This window comes from Branchiostoma belcheri, unplaced genomic scaffold (genome assembly GCF_001625305.1).
Source record: "Branchiostoma belcheri isolate BF01 breed outbred unplaced genomic scaffold, Haploidv18h27 scaffold85, whole genome shotgun sequence".
Classification (NCBI taxonomy): Eukaryota; Metazoa; Chordata; class Leptocardii; order Amphioxiformes; family Branchiostomatidae; genus Branchiostoma; species Branchiostoma belcheri.
The window spans coordinates 357,410-382,705 of NW_017804520.1; the positions used below are offsets into that span (position 1 = coordinate 357,410).

Sequence of the window (25,296 nt, forward strand, 5' to 3'; positions counted from 1 at the left end):
TAAACTTTTCTTGATCACACTAATGGACAGTATTGTACATGCAATTGTAATATTATAATTTTGACTCCAGTGTCTTCCCCCATTTCATTATAAGTTTCAGAATGCATGCATTGTATTGTGCTGCATTTACAAAGTCAATGGCAAGTGAACATGACATTAACATTAAAGGTTTCAGTATTCTAGACATCAAAGTGTGCAATTTTTTTCATAGAATATTTCAGCAGGCATTGTTACTCTGACATCTTGCTATAAAACCATCACATTATACAAGTGATGGGTACATTGCACAATGCACCGAAGAAGATCACTTTGAAGTACAGCAGTGTATAAGACACACTTGGCAGGCACAAGAACTTGCATAATCACAGCATAGCCCTAGAGCACACTTGTATGCACCTTGCAGTTTACATCACCAATGCTTGGGGTATCAAAGTCTTACGAACACAGGGCCAGCAATTTTTTCACTTCACTAAGTTAAAATGGCCGACTGTCAGAAAGGTTGTACAGGTGTAAGTATAAGGCATACATTTTGTACCTGTGGCCTCCATGGGTCATTATACTGACCAGGGATGAATCCTATACAATAGGCAACATTGCACTTACAAATATGAAAGAAAAAGATGTCATGACCAGCTATATAGTGTGCTTGTAACATGTACTTTGTTACAAATTGGTACATAACTAGGCATCTTTTCCATCTTGAAAGATGGTGCATAATACAAAATGTAAAAAAAAAAGATAACCTTTTACTCAGAACATCAAGGCACTACTTTCCAGTTGTTATGATATGGTAAGTCTACACACATGGACAGATCATCATTACAGGCATGATTTCAGCAATGCCTAAATGTCCACATACATGTATACACAGTACACAAACTTAATGGTCCATTTTCTATTCAATGTAACAATAGTTGGCACAGGCAGGTAGCTAATAACAGCAGATCTAGTGTGAGATCTTCAATTAAAAAACTTCTGCGATGACCAATAGCAAGCCATTTGTGTATCCCACTTTTTAGCCAACAGTTGACTTCAGGAAAGAGCTACGTGCATGGATTTCATGATTGGCAAAGCACTCTTTGCTCACCCTTTACAATACAATGTTGAAACCTTCAATGCTGAAATCTGGGGCTGCATTATTTTGCCTGTAAGCAGTTGATATAAGTATGATACAAACTAATGATGTGTTTGATAGGGATTTCAAACTTGCTGGCTTACATTTGACCAAGTATGACACAGATATTTTGCATCCTTAGACTAGCTTTCATGATTGTTTTGACACATCTTTACCTTTGTACAATCTCCTATATAAAACGGTCAAAGGGACATTTCATGTCTTGACATATCTATGAAAATAATTTGTAGTCTTTTCCTTAGCAAATTCTACACTCTTGTCTGCATGAAAAACTATAATTTTCTGTATGGCAGAGAAATATTCAAGATTGATCTCAGAACTCAGCTCCTTCATCTTTTGAAATGCATGGCAATATATATTGCAAAATATATTGCAAAAATTTATAACATTTTTTTCCCTCTTGTTTGGCAATTCTTAAGATTGGTTGGACAGTAAATTCTCCCCATACATCTAAGTGTAAGAGCCCAGGCTTAAGCTGTGAGAGAAAATCCCATTTGTATTTTGTTAATCTTCATTTCATTTCAAACATCTAAAAGTACATGTATGTACCAGTTCTAGAGCAAGCTTTTACAAATATTACACAAGACTATATTATCAACATTGCATGCAGACTCCAGCAAACACAGATCAGCATAATTCACTTGAAAGTACCCCAAATATTGTCTCTACCACTCTATAGCTGGTTACCTGGGTTAACCATTCTAGATATCTTTCAGGTAACTTCAGTCTTTCTAAAAGTGTAGTAATCCAAAACTTTAGGTGTTCAAAATCAAACCAACAGAAATGCTGCTATGGTAACATTCAATTGTAAACGTATAGCTTTGTATAGTAAAAAAATGAGTCTACAACTGAGTTCATCAGTGTTGTTAAACTGTGACAACAGTCAAAGCCAGAGATTTCTTCTCTCATCGTGATCACCTCACTCTAACTTTCCAGCATCGCCATTGACCTTGGATGGTGTGCGGAACAGGCTCAGGATGGCCATGACCAGAGCTGTGTAGATCTTGTTGTGACAGAAAGTTAGGACTGGCTGGTGGAACAGTGACCAACAGCGCCAGTACGGGCCGTAGAACGGGTCTGAGATGGCTGGACAGAGCATGTTGTTTAGGTTCACCTGGGTCAGCTAAAAGGGAGCAACATACCATCGATTTAAATGAAAGCTCATCTGTGTTGGTAGAATCCATAGTAGTAAAGTTTAAGCTTAGTTCCAACACAAAAAAGGGGACATACACTGGATAAGGTAAACACCGTAGTTTGAAAGAAAGCTCATCTTTGTTCACTTGGTACAATCCATAGTTGAGAAGTTTAAGCTTATTTCCGACACAAAAAAGGGGACAAGCAGTTACACTGGATAAGGTACACATACTGGACATGAAGAAGGATTACTTTGTGAGGGGTGTGAAGGAGGCAATTTACATCAGGGCCCATCACTCTCGCTCAACAGTGACCATCTTTCTGTTTGTACTGAAACCTTTTGCAGTTACAAGCACCTTATGGGTACACAATGTCAGCAAAAGTGCCAGGAATTTTATTGACAGACTGAAAGTTCTGAGGAATGTACACAAATTCTGACAGTGTTGAGCTTTACTTACGAAAGCAAATAGCTGCAGTGGTCCAAAGTGGTAGGTATACTGGATTCCCAGGGAGATCACAGACCACCTCAGGTCTGATACACTCTCAATGGTATATGCTCCTGGAATGATATTGGTAAACTCAAATGATCAGTAATACATGTATTCATCTTAAAAAATGACAGTAAAGAGTATGAATTCAGGAACTGTTTTCAACTAGAATTTAAAGGTAACATTTGCAAAGCAAATGCATAATGTTTAACTTTATGTATGGTCTGCTCTGTTAATACTCAAACACATTCATACACATGGTGACAGGAGTCTAAATCCCTCCTGCTATAAAATTGCAACATGATACATGTATAACGTCTGGTTCAGGTCATTGGTCTTATTTGTTTGGAATATCTAATGTCAGCATGTACATGTATAACCATATACATGTAAAATAATGGTGAATTCAACTTGAAAAAATGTAAGTTATTATTTTGTCACATTACCTCCCATCCATAAGAGATATGGTGGAACCACAAAGTAGATCAGAACATGTTGAATGTAGTACACCTCTGGTTCAAATTGCAGCTGGAAAAAATCAAAATGATACATGATTACAACATATACTTTTGACAAAACAGAATGTCCATGTCAGATCTTCGAAAAATGTACATATACATAGAAATACATTCTGACCAAAATACTGAATCTGAATAAAGTTTGAACAAGATATCTGTAACTTTGTCAGCTGTACAGTGTCAGATATTTCATTTGTGAAACTAAGTAAAAGTTGAAAGTTCACTTTTTACATTTTGTGCTTGCATTTACAGGTGAGTACTTGAGATAAACAGGATTATTGTCTTGATGTTGACGTACCAGTCTGGTGTTGAGGACAGGAAACAGCAGGGCCAGGATAGGACCATGTCCCCAGTGCATACCCAGTCTGAAATACAACATACAAGCACACAGTTATCATTTGCATTCAGTTTTATATATAAACTGCCATATAGAAACTATATAATTTTCTGCATGGCTGAGAAATATTTGCATTCAGGAAGTGGTGTGCTTAAGACCTGGCCAGGCCAAACCATTTCATTTGTTTCAAACACAATAATACATCAAATTTATAATAGAACTGAAAACTGAAAAAGAATGCCCTTTTAAAAGAAGTATAAGATTGTAACATTATCCCTCTCTGAAAGCTCTGACAAACTCCCCACCCTTCCTTGCCAAATTTGTCCAAACTTTGACACAACAATGTACCCAAAACATTCTGTCATTTTCAATGATTAATGACAACCGTACCAATATTAGTTGGATACAAATGCAGCCATGTGGCAAATCCAATTGTAAATTGCTGTGTGAACTGGTCAAATGATAAATTATGCTTACATGTACCTGAATACAACAGTAGATGTCTGACTGGGTGGAGCAGCTAGCAGGTAGATCTGAGATGAACAGAGGAAAAATAAACTGTCAAATATTTTTTGGAAACGGATACTGCAATTCACTTTACGTTCACGGTAGCAAAAGTTTGCAGTCTGAGAAAGATGAACATGTTCACGGAAATATATGTTCATAGTGACAACAGGTGCAGAACATTGGTGAATTATTTGTTAATGGTACAGAAGTGATCACAAAAACTGCAAACATAAAAGCACCGCAAAAAATGAGGAATTACAGTACTGTAAAAGTCAGTGCAAACTAATAATATAAAATATATAGAGAGGAAGGTAAATGGAGCTGTAAAAAGAATATTCACAGATGCTGTAATGTTCGATAGTGTCTGCATTCATAAAGGATTGTAAACAGGAAAAAGTAACAGCTACTTTTCAAAGGATTTTGTCATATTTTGCCATTTAGTTTTCCATCCAGTTAGGTCTACAGTTGTTACAATCATGCATGAATGTATTTTCTGGCCTCTATATTTGCTGTGTCGTGAAATGGCCTTTACATATATTGTGGACGAGGTCTGAAAACGTGTACCTTGACTGTCCTTGAAATTTCTGGCACATATTAATTGTCTGCTTGGATGGGCGTTCCCTGTATTCTGACTATTGTCCAACGTGATATCTTATTTTTTTGGCAATTATAACTGAAACTTCTCTCATCTGGTAATTTTCTAACTTGGGATCAGGTGGTATGGGTTGGCCAGCTTGCAATACATTTAAGAGTTAAGCATTTGGTACACAGTTGGACTTTTCATAACTTCACTGTGGCCTGTGACCGTCAATAAAATGCATTTATGCAAGACAAAACAAAAGAGAAAACAAAATGGCTTAACTCCTACGTATGATTCTTTGTAAGACTGGCTTACTAGTACATGTAGTTGATAGGAATTTCCATATCAAAATAAAGACAACCACACAGTTACAGCTACAACATAACTTACCTGCACCATAGTAACAATATGGCAAGGGTTCAACAGATAGATGACCTCTCCACTGGCAAACTTGAACCCCGTCTCAATCCCGTACGTCAGACACAACATGACCAGCAGTGCACGTTTTATCGTGGGATCTGTCCTGTCATACTTAGACGGCAGTCCCGGAGCCCGTGCTATGCTCCTGTACCCAAAGTACAGCAGAGCCGATCCGAGTACCATGAAGAAAGTGGTCTCGATGAGCCGCTGTTTCAGTCCGATAAAATCGCAGCATTCCTGACCCCCGTTCCCGGGGATACTGGGGTCTACCCCGCCGTAGGCCCAGTCCAGAACCGTGCGGACACTGTAACCCATCGTGTTGGTCCTTCTTGGGTCACAGAGAACACAGGAACAGTAGTCGTTAAAGCTCTGTTTAGGAATAAACACAGAGCCTCGGTGCTGCAGTCACAGAGTCAAGCACCTGCAAAAACAAAACAATAACTGTAGTATCCTGACATGACATCTCATTTTCACACGCTCTTGATTTTCGATTCAACACCTTTCATCCTGTCAAATCAATGTCATTTTGGCAAAGCGGTCTTGTGCTTAATAGGGTTGTTGTTTATAATTGTTCTGGGTTTGAATCCCTTAATTAATTGCAAACCTCAGTGTATGTTGAGCACTTGGGAAATAAGGGTGCTTGACTCCTATTTCGTCACTTAGGCCCGATTTAGACTAGAAACGCTTAAGGGGTTTTGGCCAGGGAAACGTTTCGGAACGGTTAACCGTTCCCGGTCTAAAGAGGAAAAAACGGTTTGTTATGGGTTTTCGCGGACCGTTTCCGAAAACCACCTCGATCGTGGTTTTCGACCGTTTCAGAACCCTTCAGCGGGGGGCCCGAAACGCTTTCTGCTAGGTCTAAAGTCAAAGGGTTTCTTGAAACGGTAAACCAGGCCACGTGTCATATGCTAATCACATGCTAATAAGCGTCCATTTTCTGGTAGATTCGCGCCATATTCGATTGTGTCCATTTTCGCCATTTTATATCGTGTATTTCTCAAATTTTCCTCATCCTTTACGTCTGAAGGGATGGCAGAAGGCCAGGGGAGGGTCTGAACCCAAGAAGAGACCCGCTGCTTGATCAGCTTGTGGGCCGATCAAACTATACAATCCCGCTTGGAGACCTCGCGTAATAGGGAGGGCATACAGATGCTTGTGGACGGGCTGGCGGCTGAGGGGTATTTACGCACCCCAAAGCAGGTTCGGGCGAAGTTCAAGACCCTGAACTGTGACACAAGTATCGTAAGGCCAATGAGGCAAACCGTAGAAGTGGCTCGGGGAGGTCATCATAGGTCACTGTGGGTCAGAAACATCCTGCGCCACGGGCGGCCCGAAACGCTTCCGCCCCTGTGTCTAAAGACGAACCGTTTTCTGTGGCAAACGTTTCGTACCGTTTCGAAACGGTATACCGTTTCTAGTCTAAATCGGGCCTTAGGCCACACCAATTTAATTTGTTGGTTCTCGGATTTTTTCAGAAAAAATATGAAGCGACAGGGCGAAAAAAAATAAAAATAAAAACAGGTCTAGGCATCCTATTATAGGCTTAAATGCTACAAAATGAGCCATGAAGTCAACACAAAAGGCTGGGTTAAAATTTAAACATTGAATTTTGAACTTTTAATCAAACCACTGCAATGATAGATGGGAAAACTGTAACAACTAGGAAGAAAAGGACTTTCCTCAACTGTTGGGGGGCAAAACATGAGCATTTTTCAGTTGATTAAGGACCAGAATCAATTTTTTTTTTTTTTTGCAAATCAGAAAAAAACGAAGAGGCGAATCCGAGAACCAACAAATTAAATTGGTGTGGCCTTATCTAAGATGAAAATGAGTAGCTTCATTATGGGAAGTCCTCTCTGTATGTCTGGACATAAATAGAGGTCTACTCTAACTTGTTTGAGGGAGTCTCAGCATGCTTATCACAAAAACTATTGAGGGGACCATTTACCTTACAGTCTGGTCTCAGTCAGTCAGCTTGTACTGTCCAAAACTGGCGAGTCACGCCTAAAGGCAATTAACTGATGATGAAAACAGACAATAACGTATCACGGTATGGTACAAAAGACTGGGCCTGTATGCGGAGTGCACAAGAGTCAATCGCTGTGACAGCCTGACAGGTACTATGGAGAGGCCAGATCTTTGCCTTAGGGGTAGGCTGAACAAACCATGCTACAGTGTACATGTAATTAATACCACTATTATAGAACTGACTTCTTTGTTTGGGACCTTTCTTATGTTTACAAAGTGTAAACACATGTTACATAATTGATGACTCTTTGAAATTGATAGAGTGAATCTAAGATTGTTTGACTTGTTTTTATAGTATTTGGCAAGAGTTAGGACCAAGAACATCATCACAGCCACCAAGGATATTTAGTCATACCCTAAGGCCTGACCTCTCTTTACTTACAGTCCCCTATTCCAAAATTGGAAGGTTGGATTTCCCAAGGTTTGTCGGTTATGTCAGTTATAGTCATACAAGGTTCAATGTTCTCTCAAACAAAGAGAAGCCATGGTGAACCCTGAACTGCATGTGACCAGCCACCCAAGCGTTACTGTAACGTTACGTAACGTTACATACTAACTTACATGGTCAAGTTCATCAGATGAGCCGGGCCTTCACTGATGAAACACGTCCCCCCCCCCCTAAAAGTACTACAGTCAGATTAAATTGAGATTACATAGTGCAGGTCGGGAGGACAAACGTTTATAACTTGTGCATGCTCAGGACCTGTACAGAGTCGACGCCATATCGATTCGGGCCTCCCGGCGCCACAAATTTGTCCTCAATCTCGGGGACACAAGAGTCATCGATCGTCCCGCCAAGGATTTCTCTAAACCTCCTTGATATCACCGATCGTCTGATAAGCAGATGATATTGTCATAAGCTCACCTGTATAAGTGTTAGCTCGTGGAAAGCCGTTTACCGGAGCTTCCCAAAAGCTTTGTCGCGTCAACACGCCGCTTCCTCGTTCGTGCACCACCGAAAATGAATGTCGTGAATCGGAGGCAACGAATAACACGATGTTTTTTTGTTCGCAACCACTACTACTACGACATCTAGCGGTCATGATCATGACAGCAGCTCAGTTCACATTTTGGTATACATTTTTGTAGGTATATCTTTTGGTCTTTTCATGTCCACGGTTGAAACTCAGGGTTGAAACTTAGACTTGCAATTTAGCAGGGTTTCGGGGATTGCTTCATATCCAACTCTGACTGCTTTATCTATAACTTTGGTGAATCTCGTATGGCACTGTCATTCGTACATGTGTTTTCTTTTCTATTAAATTTTTCATCCCTATAAACTTAGTATATTAGATCTAAAGCAGGCACAGTTCTTTATCAGAAAGCCCTCCAGTCATCATTCAATCATTCATTCAGTCAAGCGGAAAAATTGCTACAAAAGTGGATCATCAGGATCACATCTACCCATATCATATCCCAGCAAGCATTGCGGCATAATTAGGGTCTGGCGTCCATTTTCTTTCTCGAGGTGAGCGCTGAAGAAACAGAAGACGGTTCCTGAAGACTTGTGGACTAGTGACGGTGGTTACACGTAGGGTAAGTATGCAGATCTCTTCCTCATAGACCCAGGACAATTTTCTGTGAGAAAATTATGGTGTTTTTGCCAGATTTAGTGTGTAATTGTGCCCTGATTTTCTGACCCAAAGCGGCGCTTTGTTCCCCCACGCGCTTGGGTTAGGAAAAGGGGGTGTATCTAGGTAATTTGCTAAGAAAATCGGCGAAGTTTTATATTTGGTAGGCTTGATCTTGTTCTGAATGTGCCTCTTCGATTTGCGCACGGTAAAATCGACCATAAGCGCATCTTACTTGCCAAATGCCTTGTTGGCAGGCAAATTTTGTTATGACCTGTCACACTCAGGTTTGAAGCGAACCGATTCATATCAGTGATTGTCACGTGGAACCCCAGGGTACAAACGCCACGGTAAACATGCATATTTTTTTATGCGCCTTATGAAAAAGGTTACAGTTAGGAAAACATTGCTTCAGAACCTTTGGTTCTCTTCTTCTGATGATGGAATAAACTTTGGAAGTTAAAGATTGATAACTGAATTTATTTTAGAGTAGCAGCCTTTCATGGGGGGAGGGGGTGCCCTCCATTCACCTGATTCAACTTTTTGGTGCCAGCTGCAAGAATCCTAAGGCCTAGGAAAAAATGTTGTGCTTCCTGTTTCCCGACCGACCCTAGGCTCTTTTAGGGGGTGGACCCCTGCAAGAGACATAAATTTTTCACGCTGAACAACCTTTTCTAGCTCCATCATCCGACACCTGAGTGATACTGATAAAACATTGACATTTGAAAATAAAAGTGTCCTCATGCATGCTTTACTTTGTTAAACTGCATTGTACAATGTATAAGTTGGACCCCTATATTTGAATCCATCACTGATCCACAAAACAGACCTGACAGTTCTTCTCAACTCGTCAACATTCAAGTACATTGATCAACTCTTGTCATAAAAACAGTAAAACAGTGACAGTAAAAAAGTTGAATCGGGTGAATGGAGTGGTAGCAGGTCGTTTCCCCGTCAAGTCTTTTCTCCGTCACATCTCTTCCCCGTCGGTGTGGACATTTCCCCACCGGTGTGGAGTCAGTGCCTTACAACTCGGAAGCAAGCATATACTACTAGTATATAATAAAAATTAATATACAGTCAAAAGATAAAAAGGCTCCCTAAATTAGTCTGGTCTCTGGTAACAGGTCTCTTTCTTCTAACCGTATGCTGACATAGTGAAAAAATACCATCTTCACTTTGCCAGGTTGTTCTTCATAATGCCAGAGGCAGACACACCAGGAAAAATTTTTGTGGCTGGACTGAACCTGGAAACAAACGAGACAACTTTGGAGAAGCTCTTCAACAAATACGGCAAGATCGTTGAAGGTAATTTTCTTTACATCTCTCCTGGATAAAAGTATATTTATTTCTGATGAATCTGAATTCCATATTTTTTTAGTCAGGAATCAGGATGGCTCACACAGCTTTACAAAGAGACAAAGGAAAAATTGCTTTTTTACCTGGTGTTACTTTTTGGGAGCAGTTTTTTTAAGTTGCATGCATGGGGTCAAAGGTAAAGGAACTTGTATACAGTGCTTGTCTAGACCATGCTTGATTCCATGTCTGTCTGTCCAATGTATTTTTTGAAAGAAGGTATTTGACTCAAAATATCTTTTGAGAAAATCTATATTGAATGTGAAGTCTATTGCTTTAGGTTAGCCTGTGCAGAGAGCGCTAGCTGCATCTACATTTTCCAACAGGCAACTAACAACACACATCATCATCATCATCTATCATAACAACACACATCTTTAAGCAAGTTTGTTATTCTCAACATCCAAGGAAAGTTTTTTAAGGTTTAAGGTGTGCTTGAGTGTAAAGGGATACAGACAAAAATTTCTTAACTTGAAACTGTGTGCCCCAATAGCAGCTTTTTGCTGACATCAAAAGTATTACTAGTATAAACTCAATGTCAAAATTTCTGATGACCATGTTGGAGTATGGCAGCAGCTGTTGTAACAAATGTACAATGTACTTCATTATGGTGCAAATGTTGCCATACGAAAAGCCCCTGTAGTCCTCAATATAGTGGTTAGTCAGAGGGTGTTCAATGTTATTGACTGGCCGTACGACATTATGTACATTCTGTAATCCTGAGGCAGCTTACCAGCTGACATCAATGTTCCATGTCTTATTTTGGCATCTTGAAGTTAGAATGTGTAAATTTTCTTTGTCTTTTCTTCCAGTTCTGTTGATGAAAGATAAGATCACTGCAAGATCCAGAGGATTTGGTTTTATCACATTTGAGAACCCCAGAGACGCAGAAGTAGCAGTTAAAGAGATGAACGGGCAGGTATGTGTGAGGATGAAATATCTATTTGGAGAAAATAGAATTGCGAGTGTTTGAGTGAGATGGAAGGTACTGAGAACTCATTTTAGGTGTTAGCTTATAGTTGTCTCATGTTATCAACTAAACAGTCTTGTGTTGAAACTGATAAGGTGAAAAAGTATTATGATCACAGGTACATGTATTATCATCTGATGATGCATAGCGTTTCTACTCTCAAGAATTTTGTCATTGTTGGTGGATAGTGGATAATTATTTTGTTGTCAATATACAGGACGTTGCAGGGAAAGTTATCAAAGTGGACCGTGCCACGAAGCCCGCTCACGCACCAGGGGAGAAAGGCCCCAGTCGTGGCCCCCCAGGTAGGGGTCCCCCGAGTCGAGGCCCCCCAGGTCGGGGCCCTCCTCTCAGAGGACCCCCCGGGCGAGGCCCACCCCCGTCCAGAGGGGGCAGGGGAGGGAAGGGTGCCCGGGATTCCCGCGGCGGGCGCGGAGGAGGCCCCCCGTCCCGTGGACGTGGAGGAATGTCCCGCGGTGGCAGGGGAGGCTCACGTCTGGACCGTGGCGGCCGGTCAGACTACGGTGGCGCAGACTACAATGGGAGCCGATCTGGGGGGTACGACCGACTCGATGGAGGTATGGTTGTGTTCTTTCACTGCCTCATCATAAGTCACTACTTTTAGGAAGTCTGGAGAGCTGCTATATCTACCCAGTGTTCCAATTTCAGAACTGGAGGAACTTGACTAGCACTAGCACAATGGGGAACATAGCAGATAAAACCACAGAGACTCATTGTTAAGTATTTATTTTATTGTTTAGCTGATGCAATTATGCCATGCAACTTGTAATTGAGTGAATGGCAAATGGTTTGGGTTTTCAGAATAATATGCATATCCCAGGTTTATGCCAATTCCAGTGATGCAAATAGTTGGTATCTACTGTATTTATGTTTTTGCTTGCTAACCCATCACTCTTTCTGTATCCTCAGGCTTTGGAGCAGGCAGAGGAGGACGGGGTGCCAAACGCGGTCCGCCCGACCGCATGGGAGGCCCCCCTCCCAAATCTGGCAGGTTTGACTCTGATCGAGGCCCCCCTCCGTCGCGAGGCCCACCTCCACTCTCCCGAGGACCCGACCGCAGCCCCCCGCCCACCAGCCGCGGCCCGCCGCCACGCAGCAGCTACGACGACTACCCGTCACGCGACTACCCGCCGCCTCGCGACAGGTGACCAACTCTTCACGTCCGTCCGCATTATGTAGTCGTTAGCATCTTAGGTTGCCATTCTCTAACAATGCAATATTTCTGCATATAGCAGGGACTATGACCGGGACTTCTTGAGGGACCCACCAGTGAGGGAGAGGTTACCGCCACAGCGAGACTATCCTCCGCTCCGTGAGCGAGGTCCATCTCGGGCGTGAGTAATCCTGTTGGGTGTTGTTCTTCTCGGTCTCTTTCTTGTAAACTGTTTCACAGTCAGTCGCTGCCCGCCCTGCATCCTTCCATGCCTTCCCAGAGAAAGGATTGCTGGCAGGAGTGTGTGCACCACTTCAGGCACTCAGCGACGGGAAATTTATCTTAATTGTTCTTTAGTTAAGTTGTATATTATACAATGGAGTAATGGTCATGTTTGTGTCTGCTCTCCTTGTGTATTGTGTTCTTCTCTTGACTGAGTAATAAGTTAGGTTACATTCTATTTTTAATCTTTGAAAGTTTGAGACTCTGATTCAAAGCTTTTTGTAAGGTCCTGATGAAAAACCAAGTTAATCCTGCTGCTTGGGGAAGCTTTGTGTAACTGCTTGCATAGTTCTCACTAGGCTGTTTGAGCGTAGGGGCCCCCTACGCTGTGATTTTGACCCCCTACGCTGTGATTTAGCCCCCTACACTGTGTTTCAACCAGCGTAGGGGTGGTTTTTGGGGGCAGAAGCTTCATTAATCTTTAAAAAAAATGAAAATATAACTTAAGAATGAAGCTATAACAGAGGGAAAACAAAATCTGTCCCCCAATAAACAATAAATAGTGTCTTAAGTGGTTAATATGAGTTACAACATTTTTGGGGGAGAATATCAGGCCCATGGTTTGGGGACTCGGTGCGTGACTCGCGCCACAGAAAGTTGCCCTTCTATACCTGACCCCTACGCTTTGAAAAAATCCTGGTGAGAACCCTGAACTGCTTGGGTTGTAGTGATTAGATGTTGGTGTTTTGTTCAACAGGGACTACGGCCCTCCCAGAGAGAGAGAAGTGCCGCCAAGGGATTCTGGGTAAGTTGTGGTTGTCTAACATAAACTATGATAAACTGTTTGATTTCAGCTGGTGTGCAAGGGCAAAGCAATGAATGGCTATCCCAGCTCTGACTGCAGGGAGAATAGTGTTCACTGCATGTAATGTGCTAAAAGAGATCTGAATAAAACAAACTGTAAATACTAATGTGACCATTTTTGTGGTGTCAAGGTACCTTAGCTTGTCATGTTGTTGCTGTTAAATTCTACATATATGTCTCTAAAAATTGGCTTTTGCAGTTGTTGTAAACTAGATATCTTAAGTAAAATCATGCCTATTTCTGAAAAGTGCTGCTAAACCTTACTTGTGCTTTTGTGAATATCTACAGGTACGGTGGCAGAGACTACGGCAGCACACGAGACACCTATGGGGCCTCCCGTGCTCCAGAATACGGTGGGCGCGACAGTTACAGCACTGCTCGTGACAGCTACAGCAGCGCAAGCCGCGACTATCCCCCGCGTGACTACGGACCACCTTCCTCCGGCCGTGACTACCCCCCGACGACAGGGCGGGACTACGGCGACAGCGGCCGAGGGTACTCCTCGCGGGAGTCCTACGCAGGGGGTCGCGACTACCCTCCACCGGAGAGGGAGCCTGGGTATGGGCGTGATTCGTATTCTGACAGTTACCCTGGTAAGTATTCCACCATTCCTGACACTGTGTTTGTTACTTTGAGCAAGAGAAGTATTTTGTCTTTGAATATCTCTTCATGAAGTCAATCGTTACACTGCCACCTACGGTTTAACAATCCTCCACAATTCAAGTGGCTGTCCCATTGAGTAACATGCCAACTTCCCATGGTGTCCTGTACATGCACTACAGTCCTAAAAACTTAGCACTACTACTGAAGACATAACATCTTATAAAAAACATTCTCCTAAGAAAGAAAGTACTAACTGCTTCTCTCATGACAGCATGAATATCCTCTCTTTGAGTCTTTAAAAATGTTAGGCCTGCACCTCCATGGCAGGTATTGTGTCTGTGGCTCATACACTACCCTCTCTTTGTTACAGACAGTGCCCGTTATGACAGCTACTCTGGTGGTAAATAGCATTTTTTTGTTCTCTTTAACCCTGATTAACCCTCTTCCACTTCTTGTCTTTTGGGGTGTATTTCTTCATTTGCTCCAACTCTTCTGCTTAGAGCATTCTTTATGCTTCTGTCTTAACATTTTCTTACCTTACATGATTGAACTAATGCATGTGTGTTGTTGCTTTCGTTCTTGTTGTTGTTTACGTGTTGCGGCGTATCACTTGTTAGACTGTAAAATCTTAAAGAATTCTCATACATTCTTTGTGTGAGATAACATGCTAATAATGTCACTGCTATTAACACATATACCAGGTACTGTACATCAAGTCCTGTTTTTAAGACTTTTCCCAAGAATAGCCTACAGACTGTCTTGGTGATAACTTTCAAGAGTCTTGCAATTCTCAAACAGGGAGCATCTGTGAAAGTCTTGCGTCAGTTCACGGAGTTCAAGTCAGGATCGTGTAAAGCTTCAGTTCTTGACATATCTATCACCTTCCTATCGTATTGTCGGACGTGGGAAAACGATAAAGCCCTCAAAGCACAATACTCTATCAAGTAACAAGTGAAACTTCAAAATCTCCCTCTGTGGAAGAGAAGACATACGCATCTCTGAGTCGTCAAGAAGTGCCAGAAACTTCCATCAGATACTAACAAATTCGAAGTAACAAAAATAGACAACCATGTTCAAGATGTTGACTAAGCTTCAGAAGCAGTTCAGTGTCCCTTCTCCTGTGCCATGAGACTCTGACAATGCGGACAATTGCTGATAAAACCGGTCAATAAGATGTCATCTGCAGAACTGCATTAACGATGACCATAGCAGTTGACTGGCATTCATCAGAATACTAGCCTGGTACCCTGGCATATGGCTCTTCTGGCCAAGGGGTATTGCACCAAGGCTTGCTACAAAAATATGTTGACCAGGCTATCAGAATACTTGATCATCACTTTCAAATGACAGTCTGTTCTGCACACTGTCTCCAGCTACAATGTAATACAACACCTCTTCGTGGACTCACATTTCAAGGAAAACCCTCCTTAAGGATTTTGTGGCAATGCTCACGTCAATGCATTCTCTTGGAGACTGTCACAGAGCAGTCTTGGGCATTGTGGTCAGCTAGACCTGCAAGTAGGACCCATTGTAGAGTTGTATTCCAGTTACCTGAAGCATCTTGTGGAGATAACTAAAAATTGAACAGTACAAACATCTAGGAAAGCTGGTTGTCTTAAATGACAAAGAGGCCTGCCCCACGTATTTGAGCCATTGTCCATCCTAACCTTTTTTACAGTGAATTACATGAACATTTGCAATAAGACAGTGGAACCGGTTACATCTGTATTCAAGCCAATAGTGACAATGTGTCAGTCATTGGACTCGGAGGACCAGTAACATGTTTCTACCTGTAAAATTATGAAACTTAAATATTCAAGCATTAGTTGGTTTCAGAAGAAATACAGGAATACAGCAAGGGATACTTCCATGTGGAAGTGTAGATGAAAGAAGCAAAAGTTTTCAGACTCCCAAGTATTACCCATTGGTATTTTGGTAGCCCTTTTGCAGTAATATCCAGTGATTGACCAAACTGATGCACAGTTTTACAGAATCTTCTGCAATCCAGTGTTCTAGATCAATGTATACAACAGGCATTTTGGAAATTCAACATTAAGGTATCAAAGGTCTGTCCCAAGATTCTCAACACTGAAGAGCACAACACCAGAAGGTCATACTGTGTTTTGGGAAGAATGGCTATAAGACAAACAAAAGTTTGGTCGGCAAAGATTGCAAGAATAAAAAGGAGAAAAACATAAAAGCAGAAGAAATCTCTTCCACACTCACAGTCTCACTCATGCCTTCTCTTGGGATCATAACCACTTCAGCAAATGGGCAAAATAGGCTTGCACGTGAAACTACCAGGTCAATTCTCACTCAAACAGAACTTGAACAGAACTTGTGTTGTTACAATGTCTACGCAATGACTTCCAACCTTGTACTCCTTTTAGATGAAGACACAAGTCTGTGTGAGACTGCCTTTGTCATCTGCAGGACTCCAAACATACAAGTCAAAAGAACCAATGCAACAAGGTCCTGTTGTTGCCACTACTAACTATTGAAGTTCCCTTTTAGCATCTTTCTAGGACAATTGGTGCTGCCTGGACAACTGAAGGTACAATCGAAAGATGCAGAAATCTGGACACAAGTCAAGCAAATGGTGTTACGGATCACTTGTACTTCAAGTAGTAGAGTTGCACTCTGCTGGCTAACAATAGACTATTAGCGTCTCTTCCACATACCAAGTGAACATCCTCTGTCTTCACAAACGTCCTCCGCCCTCTTTGCTCTGCATGTTTTCATCATGTTTATCCCCTTCCTGTGCAGTCCATTGAGTTCAAATCACACCACAGATATACAAGGTTTTACCTTGCTGTAGCGGTGATCATACTTTCAATTGTCTGTAACTCAAGATTGCTGCAGTTCTCTTGGTTCAACCAATCATCCCTCATAAAAAAAGTCTCTTCCTGCAGGTGTAAAGAAATCACTGTAAAACAACAAAACCTAACTTCCTTGAATCACCACAAAGATGCCTACCTCTTGATGAACAAACACATAAGTTCTAAACATATCTTCCTGCACATTGCAAAAAAAAAGCTTTGTACCAAACAGCTCAAACTTGCATTGTTGTAAAGTTCTCACATATGCACATGAGGGATGCAGGTTTGACCTTCCGTAATACAGAACTCTGTGGTTGCCCTTCCTTGCGCAGATCACATCAAAGCAGAATCATATCTTGGAGCAGGCGAGGTATGCAGCATCAATCAAGTCCATTGTCTTTGCCCTTCAGTTTAACCCAAATGAATGTAAACTTTTAAAACCTACAGGCAGCGCACGCGGACCACCCTCTCGTGCCCCACCGCCAAGCTATTCAAGCAGCAGTGCCCGCGGATACGGGGATAGTTACGATACGTACGGGAGTTCCCGCTCTGCCGGCCCTGGATACGAAGAACGCCGCAGTGCCGGTAGACCGGAGCGGGCAGGAGGACGAGATGCGTATCCATCGAGCTATGGAGGCCGCGGAGGCGGGCGGCCAGAACGTGGCGGTTACGGGGGTGGTGGCGGGAGCCGTGGGTACGACCGTCGTTGAAACCCACAGATTGTCTCTTCGAAACCAGGAAAAGTCAAAGAGCAAAAGATCTTGTTCTCCAAGCCAGATGAATACAGTACTTTTCCATTTTATAGCTGAAGTCTTGATGATCAGTGGCAACTGCAATCTCTTTTAGATCAATGTGAAACTAGTAAAAACATCTTTTCTACTCCCAAACCATCATGTAACCTAGGCAAAGACAATGTGATTGGGGAACTATCAAATGAAAGAAAGGACTGACATTTCCACTACGTTCTAACAATGAAGACTTAAGTCAAAAAATTTTTCTCAACTCATCCACAGTACAAATATTGCAGTTATAAGAAGTATTGTTCAACTATAGAATGTATGGGCACTTCCTGAAAAGTATGTTCACTTTTTATAAACAATGGAGACAAGGAAAATCCACCTCAACTGTTTCATACTGTGTATACTGCCATTTTCAATGTTGTCCAACTACAAGACATGCCAATCGTACAACCAATGAGAAGGAATGAAACAAGTAGGACAGAAAAAGTTTCACTAAATACTTAGGAAGTTCTGTTGTCAGTTGCCCTGCTGTACGTGGGTACTTTATTGTTTTAGGCTTTCCTTTTATTATCAGCTAAATGTTGTAGGAAACGTGTAGTTTTGTTAAAGTCTGTGTATTCGAATAATAAACCATACATCTGAAAATTGAGGCTTTTGACAAAACATTTTTGTTGTCAACTGTGGAGGAGCTGCCAATGATATATAATATGTTACGGGCCCGAAGGACACTTGCCACCAAGCAAAGTTGGATACCGGTTATGTTCACCTACAATGTACACGTGCCTACCTGCATCATTGGTGAAGGAAGCAAGGTTGGATGAACTAACCAAGTTGAAATAACAACAGTCCTGAGGTAGTAAACACAGTGATACCTAACAAACTTGCAAAATTGTGCAAATGATCTTTTCGGTGGTGGTCTTGAAATCCATTGTTATGTTCTTAGTATGCTTGCTACTTATGGAGAAGGATCTTCAAACTGAGATTGCCAACACAAAAAATTGGACTTAACCAAATTTTCTTTGATAGAACACCAGTGTTTGTCAAGGAATGAACCCAGCTCTTCAATGACTGCATTTATGGCAGACATGTGGCTCAGTATGTAGTGGATCAAATTAATTCTCCCAACACAGAAGACCTTTCGACATAACATTTATTCTCTGTATGAGCGACAACAAAGTAAGAAAAATTCTTCCTCTTGTATCAAAGCATTGATAAAAAGACTTAACAAATTTTCCTTTTTGGTGGATGATATGCTAAATCTTTCATAGTTGTCTTCAACATGGACACCATGCAATTAACTTATCTATGCCAAGACTGCAAACAAAGCTTGGACATTCATGGACCAAGAAAGAAATTTGACATTGTATCAAGAAATAACTTGCCATAAAAGAAGCTGTGTTAACTCACACACCTAGATCTCCAGTAGTATTGTAGCAAAGTCTACACTACATATGCAATATGCTGTATTTTGATGATGTTACATATCTTGATCCAAACTTCTTCATTGTGGTGTATCTCAACCAGGAATGGAGTATGCAGCCAATCGTTGACAGGACTCTGTAACAAAAGAATTTACAACTGCGACATGTACATGACAGTGATTAACAGCAGTATTTGTCTTTTTGTTTAATAATGATCATTGAATACTGAGCTGACAGCAGAATCAAATTCATTCCGCAAAGATTCTAACAAAAACATTTTGCAAGAAAATACAAATGTACCTTTCAACAGTATGGCTGGAGTGTGGGTGCAGCATACCAAAGACATCCAGGATTTAATCTTGATATGGTTGTCAGCTCTTCACAGCCCTCTATGACAGAGCAAATGGCATTTTAAAGTTTACATGATTGTACAGGTGGCACCAGCCTGTGCAGCATTCAGGACCTGATTCAGGCTTTCATATCTATAGTTTCATGTTGGTATGATGTTGGAAAAAATCATGATTCGTATGGATGGGTACTGACGTAACAAGTCCACACTATGTGGTGAAGAAAAACCTCATCCTTAACTCTCAAAGAGGACAACTCACTTTCATCTGACACAGTTGCATCAGTGGATCACATATCACAACTATATACTAATATCATGCACAAGAAGCCGGAATCGTCACTGGAACAAGACCAGGACATGACACAACATGACATTGGCCTTCGGAATCACTGGAAAATGCCAGCAAGAGGTCCTACAACAACTCAACAATCCTGGATCAGGTATATATCAGGTTTGGTATTCCTGACTAGACCTCTAGGCTATGTAGGAAAAGAATGTGATGGTAAAGAAGGAATGCAGTTGCTGCAAACCTATTGCTATGTAGCTCTGCCCTGTTCCAAACTCCTCACCCCACCAACTTAACACAGACATGGAACAGGTGAATGTCAGGCTTCACATTTTGGAGTAGGAAAGAAATGTGAGGGCAAACAAGCAAACTTTGCACCATGTAGCTCTGTTCCAAGGATCAACTCTCCCCTCCTAACACTGGTATACATGTATGTTTCAGTCATGAGTGCAGCTTTACCATGAGTCAATCTTCCTGGATGGCCATTCATCTAGCAATGGAAACATTATAAAATGAAATTCTATTCAAAAGTTTCCTACAAAAATACCCCTGTAGTATAGAGAAAGAACCTTGGGATCCAAGTTTTCATCATTTCCTCCCAATGCCATGTACCACCTGAAAGTTGTGGCCATACATTGTCAAGAACATAAAATACTGGAAACGAAAGTTCTGCTGCAATAGCAAGGAAAGCCACAAGGAGGCCTAAATCTCATCAATTCTCAGGCTGATACTTTACCACATAGAAAATTTAGTAACAATCCATCCATAGCTTTTTGTGTCATGCTCCATTGCAAAGAAATGCTTGAACAAAGGAATCACAAATGCTCTGGAAAACATAACCTCGGCAAATGCAACAATATATGCACTTTCAGTGCCAATTCAGACAAAACGGCAGACTAAGAATTGTGCAAGAAAAGTTCATACATTGGAGCTGACGTATCAAAAACCACAGCTAAGCAATCCAAACATAGCCCCATACAGGTTCAAATGTTCTTTATGTTAGCATACAATCAAAGAATGGAACTCGCTGTCTAGCCCAGTAGTGGAGCCTTTGCCAGACACAGTAAAGTCAGCCAGGCAAGGAACCTGACTGGCCTATCCCCCTTCTCACTCTCTGATGTCCTAAAGCAAGGGTATGGGGGAGAGATGATGACTGCAAACATAGAAGGGAAAATATGCTATAAGCTGGATTCTACATTCATGGATAGCATTTTTAATCCAAAGCAGTTTGGTGCTCTAGTACAGACAAAACATGAAGGATCCATGGAAGATCTCTGAATCTGATGTTCAGAGATGGCAAAATGCAAGAAATTTTTGACATCCACTCAAGACATGTAGGAGGATAAACAGTCAGTAAGGGCTACATGCATTTGCCCTGCCACGTATTAACAATACTTATGTGTATGGTGAAAAAAGACTTTTATCCCTCAAGTGAAACTCAGTTGTAACAAGACAAGTTCAAGACTGTTTGAAACAGCACCTCTTCTCAAGTTAGAAACATCAATATTTGACTCATCAAGAGTGAGGATCAATTGACAATTGAATAAGGTGCAGGGGCTACAAAGGCCATCTGGGGAGAAATCCTTCACCATTTGATTATCAAAGTTATCTGTTCTGACAGCCTACCTTTTGCCCAGCCTAAGTGCCCAGTCATAGATTACTTGGACCAAAGAATGACTTAGATGAGGCCAGTACATGTATATGGGTTTTTCTTCACAGGAAGCATTCCCCAGGCATATTAATCTATTGGTTCAGTCCAATGGCAATTAACAGGTAAGTTTCCCTTTATTTTATTGTTAGGGCTGTGTAAAAAAAACTAACCAGTAGCCATAACGAAGGATAAGTTTTAATTGTTTATTTTGTACACCAGTTCGTGCTTCAGATATGTGTTGATGGTTGCCCTGTAATGATATTCAGAGATTAAAAAAGTACAAATTTTCATATTGTGTCAGTAGTTAACAAGGTAACGTATCCTATATTCAGTCAACATTGCATTATACAGACTCGGTTTAATTAAAATGAATGCTTTCAGAATACATGTATTTGGTTGGCTTCTGAAGTGTGAAGACATGACTCGTGTGTGTTTTTAAGAAGTTGGTGTTTTCAGATTTTTATCAGATGAATATAAATTATTAAAGATTACAAATGTTAATGAATTTGTCTGATTATTCATCCTGTTTTTGTCATTCCTCTAGCGCTAGTGAAAGTAATTCTTGGTATTTAGAAGCATGAGTTTTTGACATAGTGGTATACTAGTATTAGTGGATGAAGTATATCACAGTCTAAAATTTGCTAGTGACTACCAGTATCTCTTAAAGGACCTCTTACTTGGCCATTTAAACATACACATACATACACCCACATACCCACACCCACCCACACCCTCACACACACACACACACACACACACACACACACACACACACACACACACACACACACACACAATTTCCATTCAAACCTAAACACATCACCCAGTAAGCAAATACAGTACCTCTAGTGTCATTATGACCCTACGTTACAGATCGTGCAAAAGGCCCACAAGGACAGGTTTTATTTTGCAACGTGTGGCTAGACTTTTTGACTGTTTTCAGGTCAGAATTTACAGTATGGTTTTGTCACCATCTTGAAAATAGAACAGTTTGCACGATGAAAACAAAAATCCTAACCAATAATGTAGGGGATTATAGCTATCCAACTGTTGTATTCTTAGTTATATGTCACTTTATACTATAGTTGTATCAATGTAAAGCATTGTTATGGCTTAACCACACCACGTAGTGGATTCTTTTACCCAGTGTTGAAGCCATTTTCTCCGGAAATGTCAGCCTTTCTCGTTACTGTTACTTCAGAAGGGTGTGCAAAATACGATGTTCTGGGGGTAGGTGCTGGACAACTCAACAATATACACTGGCCAAGGATTAGAAGTAAATCCTATCCTAATCCCATTGCCTCAGACCTTGACATAAGTGCTGAGAACTCCAATACTTCATGTCAGCTTGGAACGCTTATTTCCTGTTTTCTCAGAAACCTGGCTATAGCGTGATCAAAACATTTGGCTCGTTGAGTGACGGTTCGCAAGGCGTCATCAGCGTGCTTTGCCGCGCCGGGCTACATGAACAGTAGGCAGTCAGTTCACGGGACGCTCCGGTTAAAGATGGCTGCTGCAGTGATTCTTCTAGTCTTCTGTCTCTCTCTACAAAGTGTCTACGGCGTTGGTAAGTCATTGTTCTTGTCGTCTTATTACTTGATGGTTAGGTACAAGAGAAACTTTTCCTTGGATCTGGTATAGAGTGAGGCACCGTGCCGTCCGCAGTTTGCTTTCGCAAATAAATTCAAGTGTTCTTGCATTTGAAAAAAAATGATTCAGGCCCCTCTGTGTAATTCCGAACGTCGCCTGGGTTAATATTTAGTGTATGTGTGAGAGAAAGGGTCAACAGATAACATGGGATATTTTCTTTCATTAGGCCATGTTGATTTCATTATATGGATGACATCCTCCGGGAGCCCCAAAACTGATGCGCGCGTGCGAATAAAAAAAAAAGTTTTGCAAAAAAAAAAGTTATTTTCATTATGAAATCTACGTGGTTATGAGGGTTGAGCAAATGGCACAGAATATGGTTTGGCGAATAATCTAGTCTTCAAGTTCATTTCTTTACAATTTCGTCTTTTTTCGTTTGATTTTAGCATTCTACGACATTGGTATAGTTTTTATTGATTTTGTAACTTATGGTATATTTTTGCTCATTTTGCAACTGTTTTGTACGATGTACAGTATGGTTGTAAACTTTTTTTTTTGGAAACGGCCGAAAATTAATGCGCGCGCGGATGTCATCCATATAATCAAATCAACATGGCCTTACGAAGTAATAAGACGAGAAGCTAAGATGAAAAGTAGGCCTCTTCCTGCAAACAAATTGAAAACGCGTCTACAGTGGAAACGTCGAAGTACTGTCAAAAGTGAAGGTGGAACTGCTATACTGAGTTTATCTTGAACTTGTACGTACGTATACACGGTAATGAGTTTTTCAAGTACAAACAGTTGACGGACAAAAAGGAGGTTTGTTTTCAAAGAAAATTGTAACTTTGCGGTGTGTAAATATTCGTGATAATGTGGTGGTAAAATAATATTCAAGATAAAGCAGTATCTAAAAGCAATATACTACTAATGTGATAATTTCATGGTTACTGTTACTTGTAATCACAGGAACTACAGACATGGACTGTACAACGCGGTAAAAATTCAAATGCAACCATAGGGCACTTGCTCATACTTCGATGTAATTGATGCTGTTCTGTGGAAAACATTTATTCAAAACGCTGTAAACTCTTGTCCTCTGCCAACAGTTTTGTCTTTGCCTTTTTGTTAACATTTACAGGGGATGCACGCCGGCCAGGGAAGTTTTACTGGCCTCGTGGTATCCCTCGTGGAAACCCGTTGTGGAAACGTTTCTGGGACCGTTTCCACCCAAAACAACAGGTAACCACGGTTCCAACGACTACAACAACATCCCAACCGACTACAACAACATCCCAACCGACTACGTCGACGGCAACCAAGACCACACCGCCGCCCCCGGGGCCGCAACCCCAATGGCCGCCCCCGAATTTTCTAGTCCATGGCAGTTCGGCGTACAGTATTGATCTTTGCGAGACCAAGGAGTACATCAACTCGCTCTCGTGCAAGCTGGAGCGCGAATATCCAGATATTCAAGAGGGTCTGCTCACCACGTTCGGGTATGTATTTCCGGACGGTGGGGGCGCGGTGGTTACGCCAATTTCCTCCAATCCTTGCGGGTACTCCGCCACCATGGTGTCGCCGATCCACGCCGTCACGGTCAGCGGGGAGACGGTGGAACTTTGGGTGGGAATACAGAGAGGAGTCGTCAGGCAGCAGGAGTTCCTGGAGGTGAAGTGCACCAGTTCGACCCCTGTTTACCACCGGGGCTGCGGCGGCAGGTGTGTGGAGGAGAGCACGTGGAACAAGGCCGTCGTGGTCAGGTCGGGCGACCCACCCAAGGTTGGTTGGGATAGGATCCTTGTCAACACAAGCTGCAGCTGTCACGTGCCAAATCCATGGGATTTCTGACAAGGATCATATCCCAAAGTCACTTGAGACAAAGTCGAATCGCGAGGCCTCTGAGACCGAAGAGATGAATCCTGCTGATGAGCCCTGAAGACACACGGGAACTCATGGCGTTGGTGTGGCGCACAGTTACACAGTAGGACGAAGGCCTCGGACTTGTTAAGAAAGTGCCATGCTTTGTAAACAAGTGTCACAACCTCGGTAACGTTTCATCATTCCAAAAGAATGAGAAGTTTTCAAAGAAAGTTGAAATCTTCATATTATATACATAATGTATAATCATGCAGGACACACGCGTACGTAAAACATACTGTACTGCACTCTGCTTTTAGATTTAAAAATCATATCAATGAACAGAAAAAAGAACATAGTCTGTCTTTCCTTTCGTTCGAAAGTTTGTCTTTGCTATCATGTGCATATTACCTAACATCTATCTCGGCGTAAAACATACGTAGATCTTACGTATTACACCATAGGCAATATACTTTCGGATGGTAAAGTTATTAGTAAGCCATCTGTCGGTAAAGGCCTCCTCTCACAGACAACGTATGGGCACTGATCATGAATATGAACTCTGAATATATAACATAATGTGATATCATATACTGTAAAGCCCATCTTTCTACTAGACGGCGATCGCTGAGCTACCGTTCAGCGACCAAATTTGCATTTTTGTGACCCTTGATTT

General features: G+C 41.5%; 3 protein-coding genes across 5 annotated transcripts; 2 read left to right on the top strand and 1 right to left on the bottom strand.

Moving 5' to 3' along the window:
- Positions 1-2: 2 nt before the first annotated feature.
- Positions 3-8,130, bottom strand: LOC109487052 (transmembrane protein 164-like). Its single transcript, XM_019791002.1, has 7 exons — positions 8,013-8,130; positions 5,090-5,540; positions 4,096-4,145; positions 3,574-3,640; positions 3,204-3,285; positions 2,728-2,828; positions 3-2,258 (listed from the first exon to the last, which is right to left on the bottom strand). Exons 2-7 carry the CDS (start codon positions 5,432-5,434, stop codon positions 2,055-2,057), a joined length of 849 nt encoding a protein of 282 aa, XP_019646561.1. The 5' UTR covers positions 5,435-5,540; positions 8,013-8,130; the 3' UTR covers positions 3-2,054.
- A 406-nt stretch (positions 8,131-8,536) lies between these two features.
- Positions 8,537-18,111, top strand: LOC109487031 (RNA-binding motif protein, X chromosome-like). 3 transcript variants are annotated; one of them, XM_019790965.1, is made up of 10 exons: positions 8,537-8,683; positions 9,905-10,026; positions 10,887-10,993; positions 11,262-11,622; positions 11,975-12,209; positions 12,298-12,399; positions 13,198-13,245; positions 13,593-13,897; positions 14,278-14,307; positions 17,174-18,111. In XM_019790965.1, the coding sequence occupies exons 2-10, from the start codon at positions 9,918-9,920 to the stop codon at positions 17,434-17,436; spliced, it is 1,560 nt and encodes a 519-aa protein (XP_019646524.1). In that variant the 5' UTR covers positions 8,537-8,683; positions 9,905-9,917; the 3' UTR covers positions 17,437-18,111. The 3 variants fall into 3 exon arrangements, with proteins under 3 accessions (XP_019646524.1, XP_019646525.1, XP_019646526.1); XM_019790966.1 differs by having other exon boundaries at positions 12,301-12,399; XM_019790967.1 differs by lacking the exon at positions 14,278-14,307 and having other exon boundaries at positions 8,541-8,683.
- Positions 18,112-22,669: 4,558 nt separating this feature from the next.
- On the top strand, positions 22,670-24,803 carry LOC109487057. Its single transcript, XM_019791007.1, has 2 exons — positions 22,670-22,740; positions 23,902-24,803. Exons 1-2 carry the CDS (start codon positions 22,680-22,682, stop codon positions 24,609-24,611), a joined length of 771 nt encoding a protein of 256 aa, XP_019646566.1. The 5' UTR covers positions 22,670-22,679; the 3' UTR covers positions 24,612-24,803.
- The last annotated feature ends 493 nt before the right edge of the window (positions 24,804-25,296 follow it).